Raw genomic sequence first — 11,547 nt, forward strand, 5'->3', positions numbered from 1 at the left:
TAGAGATGGCGCTACCAGGTAGGAGAAAAAGAGGAGATATATGGATGCAGTGAGGGAGGATATGCAGATAGTTGGAGTCAGAGTAGAAGATGCAGAGAACAGGGAGAGATGGAAAACACTGATTCGGTGTGGCAACCCCTGAAAAAGGGACAAAGCCGAAAGAAAAAGAAGAAGCAGTTTCGCTTAGTTAATACTACCGAAAACACTGTTCTTGATGGCGAATCTAGCGATGGTTTGGCTGTGTTGCCGGGAGCCAAAGCAGCTGCTGCCGTACAGGGCTGCGTTGAATGATTTTTACATTTTACAGCTTTAAGGTGTAGCTTGAACCATGGAACAGACTATTTCCTTTGGAGCAATATTTTAAAAAATGCTCACAGAAGACCTGAGGCGATTTATAATGACTTTTACACTGTTAATTAAATGAACATGTACACTTGTATATAAATGTAAATATTAATGTACATAATCAGTTTAAGAAACAGTTATAATGCTTAGGAAGATGAATCTCACAAACATACACATTGTTGGAACATTAAATTTAGTTACTAATTTTTATTACCATTTAATACAAAAACATCAGTGTATTGATGCAGCCCCTACCCCAGCCATCATCCTCCTTCTGCTCAGTCACCGGTACTTTCACTAACACCAGCTCAGAAGAAAGTCACACATAAAAAACAGAATTACACACACAAGACAGCCACTGGCTCTATACAACTACAAATGAAACAAGTTCATTAGAAAACAAGCCCACGATTTTTTATTTCCTTTTTGTTTTACAAAAAGTAGTGTAGGCTACAGGCAACACAGGAAAGGAGCATTTATATTCTCTTCATGGCATCATCAATGTCTGACATCTGGTGCTTGAGCTGGTTCCATTGTTCAGGATTGAGGGAGATACCTGCAAAGTAGACAGAAATAAACTTTAGTTTCAATGCACAACTGCAAACCACTAAAAGATCAAACATCATGTTGTGATAATCACACAGATGTGAGCTGTGTGTGACACTTATACTCTTATAAGTCATTATACACATATAATTTGCAGCATGTGTACTAATTACCTTTCTTGCCCGGCTTCATCTCCCCATTTGCATTCATCCAGTACTCTCTGATGTCAATCAGGACTTTGCCTTTGAACTCCCGCACACTGACATACCTCATCTTTCCAATCTGAAAGAAGCAAACCGGTTGTCAAACCGCTGTCAGCTGCTCTGTTAGAAGTTTCCTGTCTTTTAATCACCGTTAGAGATTAAACATAGAAGTATAGCAGTGAAGGCTGAGCCTGTTTCTTGTTTAAAAATGTTTAAGGGCTTCTTTATCCTTTGGTGTAACTGTTTTATCTGAGACAAGCTGTCTAGAGACATTTTGTCATTTTACAGCTGCAGGTAGTAAATCCTCTTAGGTTACCTTTATCAGGTATCACTAAGGCTGATGCCTTCATTTAAACATGTGCAACTCCTACCTTACTCTTTTACCAATTTCTCATCTTGGTTCAAACAGCTCATTCAAAGTAATTTACTTGGCACTTATTTTAAAAAAACAGAAAAAAAAAAGATACAAAACATTAACTGCTGTAACTGCTGTCCTACCCACATCACAAAGTGTCATCTGTAGTCTTCAACATCCCATTTCTCTTCAGCTCTTTTTCTTAAATTCATTTAACGTGTTTAGACGTCTCAGACTTTGAACACTGGCTGCTGATTGGAATTGAACCGTCAGAAAAATTGCAGATCAACTCCATCGGCTCATATTAGGTTGTTGGTGTCTGCTGTTTGCCATCACCCACACATCCTACTGCTTCCTGTGGTTTGTGCTAGAGTTGTCTCAATACCAAAATGAGTAACCATAATACTATACCAGACGAAGTATCACAGTTCCAGGTATTATTGCGATACTGCAGCCTTTTTTTATTATTATTTTTATGAACTGCAATGTATTTGTACAAGTTATAAATACTTAAATAGTAATATTAATTACTTATAATGTTGTTTGGTGCATCATAAACATAATACTGGTGAAGTAAGAATTAAAGAAAGACGTAAGAAGTAAGAAATCTTTTTATGAATAACATTTATTAAAAAGTCAAAATTGAAAAAAAAACAAACAACAAAAACAAACAGATCCACTGGCCTTTTCTCTGCATGTTTGTGTGTCTAGTCAAACTTTGAGGTATCTCAGTGTGTTGCAGAGTGTCCTGCTCCTCAATGTCCTTCATGAGATGTTCTTCCACCTCAGGTGTCATCGCCACAAAGGTGTCTTTGAAACGAGGATCAAGATATGTGGCACAGTTAAAAATAATCTGTAAATCCTTGTATCTTTTTTGAGATCCTCTAGAACTGTCTCCTTCATTTCATGGCACAGGGGGGGCATCATCATTAGATGCAGCAAGGCAAGAGGATATGTCCCACATAACCACTGCAGAGATTGTGGGGAGTTTCTCTCCACTGAGACATCTGTGAACCTTCGCAGTGGTCCAAGCACCTCCTTCACTGTTTCAAGTGTGGTGATGTCACTGTCATGAGATGGCATGAGATGCCATTTCTTTCTCTCGCTGGCCAGGGCAGCACTAACAGCCTGCTTCTGCTCCAAGAACCTCTCTACCATGTCATAACCAGAGCTCCAGTGTGTTGGTGTATCATGAAGCAGCTTTTTCTGAGGTAGACCCAAGTCTGCCTGTTTTTCTAGCAGTAGCCTGGAAATCTTTGGTGACCTGGAAAAAGCAGAGAGTTTTCCGTAGTCTGGATAAGGCGGATGAAACCCTGTCGATAGCCAGCGCTTTGTCAATGGCCAAATCGAAATTATGTCCAAAACATGGTATCCAGGTGAAAAGGCTTTTATGTTTTTTGATGCATTGTCAGTAGTGACAGCTGACATCTTGTTTCTGTCCATATTCCAGTCTTCCATCGTTTCATCCAGGGCTTCCAGTAGGTTTTCAGCATTGTGGTCACTGTTTATCTCAGAGCACCCCAAGCACCATGCATCCATCTCCTAGATGTTATCATCTGCACAGTGATGGTCATGTAGGCATCCATGGCCCTGCTGGTCCACAGATCAGTAGTACAGGAGAAGTACTTGTTGAGTCCTGACAGCTGCTCCATAACTGCCTCTCTAGTTTCTGTGTAAAGCCTGGGTATTTCTTTATACACGAAGACATTTCTCCCAGGAAGCTCATATTTACTATTTAATTTCTTCACCAATTCCTTAAAGCCAGACTTTTCCACTGTGTATAGTGGAATTTGGTCCAAACATATGAATTCAGCCACTGCTCTGTTCAATGTTGTGGCTTCCTTTGAAGTTGGCTGATATACTTAAAGACCAAAATAGTTCTAAATGTGACATTTGTAGTTTTGCCGCGGCAGACTTGCTGCTCGGGCCCGGTGCTTCTGCCATGGTGTGTGTTGTCTCGTGTTTGTGACCGAAAGCCGTGCGCGTGTCTCGGCGAGACAGCCAATCAGCTAACAGACGGGTGGACCCAGCGTACGGAAACAGCCTATCATATCCCCGACGTCACCAGTAACAGGCAAACAACCAATCATTCAGCAGCTGTCTGGTTCGGTTGCAGTAGTTGCCATGTGGATTTGTTTACAAGAGAGTAGCATGCAGTGAGAAGCCGGGAGGAGAGTAGAGGCGGCAAACTGGCACCAGTGTATAGTAATCCACGGTAGTACTGTCATGTAGGATTTCTAGTATAGTAGGAACCGTTACGATTTGCCACCGTGGGTGCAACTGCCTTTTGTTAGTTTATCCATCCCAACATCGCCGCTAAATGTTGCCCACTTTCCTCCAAATAATGCTCTTCCCATCTGATTTTGAATATTTCACATTTGATTCTAATTGTTTTTTTCCATTGCCTACAATACAGATGTACTCCATCTATTTGGAGATACCCACCTGGAACATGTTGTCATCACCGTTACCACTGCCCCCGGATGAGCCACCTGGCTTAGAGCTCTCCCCACCTTTTGCTTTCTTTGATGGTTTCTCTTGAACACTGGGCTTCTTTCTTTTCGCCTGATACAAACAGACCAAAGTATATTATTTAGATGTGTGTTTGTTAAGGGACTTGAGATTAGTGAATATTTTAACAGCTCTTAATTCAAGTGTTCAGAGTGAAACCAGGACATGTTCTGACAGACGGTGGTTATCCTCTTGCCATAAAATGTGGAATGTGAGATGCTTGTGTTGTCCCTTTCAATAAAATTAAGGCTTAAATTCTATTAATGGTGTTTGACTCAGGTTTCCGGAATTACCTGCCACAGCAAGGGATAAAATTCAGTGTTTGTTTGTTTGTTTTTTGTTAGATAATCAAAGTACTTAAAAACAAACCTTCTTCTCCGCTTTACTGTCAGAGTCACTTCCAGATGTGGAAGAGAGCACTTCCTTTGATTTTGGCATTCTGTTGAGATAGAAGTCAAACCATTGAATAAACAGCACTCTCAGGTGCATGTTCAACAGTAACACATGCAGCCAGAAGACCTCAACTATTTATTGTGACAAAATCCTTAATAAACTTTTAAAGGACTGGCCAAATTAATATTGATGGATTATCACCTCAATAATGCACTCCAGAAAAACTCAAACAAACTCTACTTTATACCTTAGTGCTCAGCACTGTGTACCTCCAACAAACTTGGAAAATGTTCCATATGCTCTATCTAGTATCTTAACCTCTACATCACTTTAAAGAATCATAAAATTACACACATTGTACAACACATTCTATAGTACAAAACAACCAGACTCGACCGATAGATTATTCCACAGGGATGGTGGGAACTGTGCCTTATTGGCATCTTTTGAGCTAACAACTGTCACTCCATTATTCTATTTTCACTGAACAATATTAGTAGCCACGAACACCCCAAGCTTTAGTTCAAGGGACAGCAAAAGTAAGGTCAGGCAGGGGGGAATGTTGCTTCAAATAAACACACTACTATATACTGTATGTATTACCTTTTTATAATAAAACTGGGGATTACTGCTGTATAATTTTATTTTAAGTATTTTTTCATAATGCTGTAAATGTTACCTGTTGTTAGTTTTTCCCAGTGTGTGGAAGTGCTGCTTCGTGTAAGAATGAAGCAGATTCCTACTAGTTAGCAGGAACTAGACCTAATGATTACAGTCATGTTTACAATATAACAGAAAATTAGCAAAACAAATTGTTATACCAGGAGTGTTTATTTGACTCTCGCTTAATATTTCTTGTCAATCGAGTCTATACAGTATACAGTGAAAACAATTTACCGTCTTTTTTTTTTGGTTGAATGATATAGCGCTTCTCTCTACTAAAGCAGACAATTTATTCCGCTATAGTGACAGACTTGAGTCTAGCGTCATTGTAAATACTTTATGCTACACAAGAGCATAAGGATGACCACGAGGAAACGAAACCACGGAAGTTCAGCAGCGACGTTAAACCGCGCTAACTGCACACTTTAGCTGCGGCGGCTAACGTTAGCACAAAGAAGCTGCGTCGCTGGCGACCTGGTTCTCATTCTGGTCATCACTGACACTGTGCATTATTGGCCCAACAATTAAACACAAATATTTCTTAACATCAAGACAAAAACACAAATATACGAGCGTTCTAATATTATGTTTAAGCTATGGACGCTTACATGACAAGATGCAGCGCCGCGCCTTTCTTTACCGGAACCGGAAATTACACTTTCCGAAGACGTTCAGGCGTTGTTTTTTTAGTCACTTTTTCGTTAGTCGGAATATTTTTTCTTTATTCACTTGTTTTACTTTCGTTTGATCCAAGGACAAAGAGAAATATATAAAAAATATAATTAATCATTTAACCCCCCTGTTGTCCTCCGGTCAAAATGACCACTGTGTTAAAAACCAAATAAAAATCCCCTAAACAATAGTTTTTCAACTTGTAATTTGATGACTTTTCCTAGATTGACCCCAACATTAGAAAAAGTGAATTATTTTATTCATATTTCCATTTAAGCTGTACAAAAAGGTATAAACATTGACAGTCAAATTGAGTTGAAATCATAGTCACAGAGTTAGTTATACACCACAGAATGTGTGTGTTTTAGTTCTGTCTCAGATCAGTCAATAGCAGACGTAAACAACTGCCTGTGACCCGATCTGACCCAAATGTAACAATATTGCCCCTTTTTTTGTGTGGAATCCCAGAAGCTATATAGGTGCTGCAGATGACAGTACTCCGAATTCTCTCTGTGCCAAAGCCATGAGTGTGCGTTATAACATTGAACAGGCTTGAGAGCTGATTTTTTCAGATGTCCAACAACAAGGGAGGAATACAACCCAGAGCACGATAAATCATCTTCAGAAGAAGAGGAAATCCCTGAAGCTGAAAGAGAGACTTTCCTTTCAAAAAACATCAAAATAACACAGTCCTTGGCAGCATATGGCAAACACGGCAGGGTGGCAGAACAAAATGTCGGTATGCCGGGACCCACAAGATATGCTCATCATGCCCATGACATTGTCTCAACACTCTACCTGTTCATCACACCAGGAATGGAAAAAATAATCCTGGAGATGACAAATCTGGAGGGTTTTCGCAAATATGGAGACAGCTGTAAAAGGATAGATGAGACTGACCTGCATGCCGACTTAGGGCTGCATTCAAAACTCCTTTTTGAACATTTCTATTCTTTCCTAAGCTATAGAAATACTATACAAATATTGCTTACCACCTATACAGTAAACAATAATAAAATTGACAGTGTCATAGCAACGAGTATTGTCTTGAATAAATGCAGTATTTCTGCCAGGTGAAGAGGGAAAACTCAAGTATTCACACAATTTGTGGTGAATGAGAAGTTTCTTCTTCAAGCAAAATAAGATTTGGTGTTTAAAATTCAATTCAGCTGCTTATATTGGGGCTTTAGTGAAGACAGGTCATTTTGACCCGGAGGACACGGGGTGTATACAGAGATTCCGTCTCTTCAGAGATTCCGTCCCTCCGGGGAGGAGCGCTTATTTCATATGCAAATGATGCATGAGTTGTGCACGAGTCGGCTGCTGTTGAGTGTACTAAACAACAACAGCCTGTTAAAATCTCAGATGTGAGGAGAGAGCATGACTCTGATGATGAAGTGGAGAGTGCCAATACTTCTGCCTCCACATCAGGCAGACGGCATACCAGTGCCACAATCACTCAAGCCACAGCTACAGCAGCAGCCTCTGTTACCACTGGGCCCACATCTTTGCCTGGCCAGGCACCTGGTAAAACAATCCCTGCTGCTACCACAAAATGTAAACAAACGTTTCTCAGTCATTACTTCACAGCTCCTGTCTTGACCCCATTGAGACAGGGGATAATAGATGAAGAGCTGGCAAAGATGATAGCCACTGACTTCCAGCCATTTAAAATTGTGGAAGACAGAGGTTTTATAAACTTCTGCTATGCTCTCAACCCCTCCTACATTCCTCCATGTCGGAGGGTACTGACCCAGAAAGTGTCAGATATGTATGAGAGAGAAGCAGTATCACTCAGGAGAAGGGTGTCCAAAGTGTCAGCAGTTTGCTTAACAACTGACTGTTGGATGTCAAGGGCTACAACCTCATTCATGTCTGTAACATGCCACTTCATTGAAGATTTCTCACATGTCCTCCTACCTTCTGGACTGCTTTGAATTTAATGAGAGGCACACAGCAGACAACTTGGCAAAGAAGCTCCTCAGTGTTGCAGCAGAGTGGGTGGTTGACAAGAAAGTGGTATGCTGCTTAACAGACAATGTTGCAAACATCACAGAGGCCATTCAGATAACAGGATGGACCCACCTCCCGTGCCTGGCACACACCATACATCTTGTGGTAAGAGATGCCCTCAAAAGTCCGCAACCCATCATCAATAAAGTTAAGGAGGCAGTGGAATACTTTCATAGAAGCACAGTGGGAGCATAAAAACACAGTGCCAAATGAAGATGGACGAACTATGACCAGAACAGGACTGTATCACAAGATGGAACTCAACATATTACATGTTGCAGATTTTCCTCATCAACAAGAACCCCATTGTCTCCACCCTGGCCGTCACCAATGCACCTGTCCACCCTTTATCTCCAGAAGAATGGACTACATTGCAGGAGATATGTACCCTCTTGAAGCCATTTGAAGAGGTCACTGTTGAACTCCGTGCAGAAAGGTATGTAGTTCAACTGGTCAGTGGTAGTTTTCTATAGCATGCATGCAAATGAGCTGATACTAAATTATGAATATTTGATACATAATATACTGTGTAATACATCATAGTATTTATTATTGTTGGTACAACTTTATAATTGTATTGTTTTAATAACATTTATCTTTTTTCTCACTAGCTACCTGACTGCCTCCAAAGTAATATTGCTGGCCAGGGGACTGCAGAGAGCCACTGCTGATTTCCAGAGGAGAGAACTCGCTTTCTTCTGGCATGTCAGCTAGATTCCATAGAATGGAATCCAACTACATCCTTGCAGATGCTGCTGCGCTTGACCGAAGATTCAAAAGGATGGCATTCATGGATGGCAGAACTGCAGATGAGGCCTTTCAAAGAGTATCAACTGCAGCAGCAAGACTCACAATTAGCAGCAGCGAACCCATCCAGCAACCGGTTCAAGAGGAAGGAGCAGGCAGTGCTGAATCAGTTGTTTGGAGCTATTTCCATGAGGAAGTAAGGATGGCAAAAATCATCATCACAATTTTTTCTCTAAATCTAGGATGACATCTGTCTAATACCACAAAAAAAAAAGTTTTATCTCCCACCCTATTGTTGTATCTCCCACCTCTATGAGCAGGTAGCTGGAACAGTGGCAACTCGGAACCCCACAGCAAATGCTGTCATGGAGGAGCCTCTTGTTCCAAAAAATGAAGATCCTCTCAAGTGGTGGAAAAGTTGGGTGCCTGTGTATCCCAGACAAACTCATAGCTAAGAAGCTTTGCGTTGTGGCCACATCAGTTCCATCTGAGAGAATCTGAGAGAAGGAAAAGTCGCCTCAAGCCTGCAAAAGTGAGGGCACTTGTCTTCCTCAAGGCAAATTTGCCGAAGGACAAGAAGGAGAGGCCATAAAGCATGGAACTGCTTTATAATTTTGGGGATTTGATTTATTTTGTTTACTCTTTATTTTGTTATTGGGGTTATGGTTCAGAGCTTTTTTTTTTTACAAAGTAACTATATGCACCTCAGGGAAGTTCACTAGTCCATTGTACAGTTTGTAGTAGTACTAGTGGGCTGTATGCACATTTCTTTGTATTGTTATCGTTTTCGTTATTGTAGCTTCATTGTAGCCTGCTTTTTTATTGTGCATTTATCAGTGTTTAGGTGTTGCATGAATAACATAAGTCAAAATAGATTTATACACATACAAACACTATACATAGGGTAAATAGTGATCTCACTGTCAACTCAGAGGGATATGGTAGTGGAATATTTACAATGAATCCATATCAGACTTTAAAATCTTGTCCACACATGCCAAATGAAGCTATAATCAATATTTCAGAATAATTCAAACTCAGATATTGGTGGGAAATCTGAGTTCGAAATTATTCTGATCCAAATCTCAGCCCATCATTCCTCCCTGTGATTATTTCCAGGATAAAATTAATTAACCCCGGGCTGGCTTCTTAAAAGTAAATAAATACAGAAATGAGCCAAATGAGCCAGTCTTTTGAATGGCTCTTTCAAATGAACGGATCCCAAAGATCCAGCTCCCTCCAAAGAGCCATAAATCCCATCACTAGTCTATAGTAAGCACATAATTCAAAAAGAGATATGCAAATTGTAAAGAGATTTATTTGCAAAACTCAGAAAACTCAGGCTCCAAAGTCCATGGAGAAGTAAAGCCTAACATGTACAGAAACACTTTTCACTAAAAAAGAAAGACTAGCATAGTAGGGTATTTTAAGATCAATTGTGGAAATAAATGTAAAGCAGCAGATGTGAACTTATTGGCTTTTTAAAGAGGTTTCTGAATACGTTATTACCATTGATGTTATTTCCTTTTGCTGGTCAAAGCTGTCTAGCAAAATCTCAAAACAAGCTTTCCCTCAGCAAAACTTGACATCAGAAAACAGACATTGTACTGCTTTAAAATAAATCCTTAAGTTTAAGTTAACAAAATGCATGTCCTATGGTAGACAATAAACTGTTTAGAAAACAGTGACACCAGCCAAAAGATAACATTTTTCAGATAACATTTTTGGAATTAGTCCTATTTTTTGACCAACTTACATTTTTATTAAACATTTTCAAAAAGGCAGATTTAATGCATTCACTCAGTTGAAGAGCCAAACTTGAATCAAAATATCACTAAATGTATAATGCTAACTACTTTGTGGTCAGATATTGAATTTTGTAGACAAAGGGGATAAATATATGAAAGATAATATATGTTGAGTTTAACCCATAGAGTTTAGTTGTAAGCAACTGGAACTTTTCTTTGAGCTTGGAAGACATTAACAGTCGATAACATGACCTGGATGAATGAGAGTCTTTACAGACATTTTGAGTTTAAGCATTTTAATAGATCATAATATCCCATCGTGAATTATTGTTAGATGAAAAGCAAACATTTATGCATTTAGCAGACACTTTATCCAAAGCAACTTACAGAGGAGGATTAACATTATCAAGCATGTGGTTCCTTTGGGAATTGAACCCAGGACTGTGCTCTCTGCCTCTGCTACACTATGGAAAAACCTTTAAATATAAACATGACAAAAGTCTCTTGTTCATCTGAAGAGGCTTTGAGGAGGTTCTGTGCTAAGCAGCAGTGTTTTTGTCTACTTTTGTCTTGGGTTTTCTTTGACTACTTGTGAAATGTATTCACTAATGTTAGCTGCATCCTTGAGAGCCTGCATCACCAGAGCACTTCTTCTCTTGGCCTCCTCCTGTGCTTGCTTTGATCCAGGGAGGTTCTGATGAATAGCAGAAAAATCCATCAAAACATTTCATACAAACATTTAACTATCAGTCTATCTATCTATCAATCTATATCTATCAATGAAACAAAGCCGGTTTAACATCCATCTATCCATCCATTTTCATCCGCTTATCCGTTACCGGGTCGCGGGGGCAGCAGTCACCACCCAAATCACATTGCACCGTACCAACCCCCCTAAACCTTCCTGCGGGTGATGAGTCCACTGGAACCGGTTTAACACATCTGCTTAATATATTCAAAATAAAATCAGAGAAAATATAGATACATTTTGTGTAGAAATATTAATGGACTCTCCTCTTCCCTCACTTAATTAAAAAAAACATTTGAAACCATGTTGCAAGGATTGTCGCCCAAAGGGTATTTTATGTTTTAAAGATCTGTTTATCAACAACAGTTTAGCATCATTTGAACAACTGAGTGAAAAATTCAGCCTCCCTCAGTCATTATTATATACTTTTAGATACAGTAATTGAAACTGCTGTTCCGAACAACCAATGATACATAAAGGAAAATCTTGAAAATGATCAGGGGTGCCCAAACTTTTTCATACCACTGTATTTTCAGGCAAGGCATTTTAGTTTATCTAAATCGTCTAGCTCTAAAGCATCTACAGATCCAACAATTGTTGACA

The 11,547-nt window shown here is 39.6% G+C and overlaps 1 protein-coding gene across 1 annotated transcript; it reads right to left on the bottom strand.

Annotated features, from left to right (window-relative positions):
• Nucleotides 1–537: 537 nt before the first annotated feature.
• Nucleotides 538–5,711, bottom strand: LOC103397063 (activated RNA polymerase II transcriptional coactivator p15-like). Its single transcript, XM_008335311.3, has 5 exons — nt 5,625–5,711; nt 4,330–4,399; nt 3,895–4,014; nt 1,065–1,173; nt 538–901 (listed from the first exon to the last, which is right to left on the bottom strand). The coding sequence occupies exons 2-5, from the start codon at nt 4,396–4,398 to the stop codon at nt 822–824; spliced, it is 378 nt and encodes a 125-aa protein (XP_008333533.1). The 5' UTR covers nt 4,399; nt 5,625–5,711; the 3' UTR covers nt 538–821.
• Between the last annotated feature and the right edge of the window lie 5,836 nt (nt 5,712–11,547).

The sequence above is a fragment of the Cynoglossus semilaevis genome, chromosome W (assembly GCF_000523025.1).
Source record: "Cynoglossus semilaevis isolate Cse_v1.0 chromosome W, Cse_v1.0, whole genome shotgun sequence".
Classification (NCBI taxonomy): domain Eukaryota; kingdom Metazoa; phylum Chordata; class Actinopteri; order Pleuronectiformes; family Cynoglossidae; genus Cynoglossus; species Cynoglossus semilaevis.

What these genes read in the sequence shown, in the direction of transcription:
- LOC103397063 (XM_008335311.3), bottom strand. Translation starts at nt 4,398, where the DNA reads ATGCCAAAATCAAAGGAAGTGCTCTCTTCCACATCTGGAAGTGACTCT. An exon ending in ACAGTAAAGCGGAGAAGAAG is followed by an intron (nt 4,015 to 4,329) that starts GTTTGTTTTTAA and finishes TGTTTGTATCAG; the next exon opens with GCGAAAAGAAAGAAGCCCAG. An exon ending in GTGATGACAACATGTTCCAG is followed by an intron (nt 1,174 to 3,894) that starts GTGGGTATCTCC and finishes TGCTTCTTTCAG; the next exon opens with ATTGGAAAGATGAGGTATGT.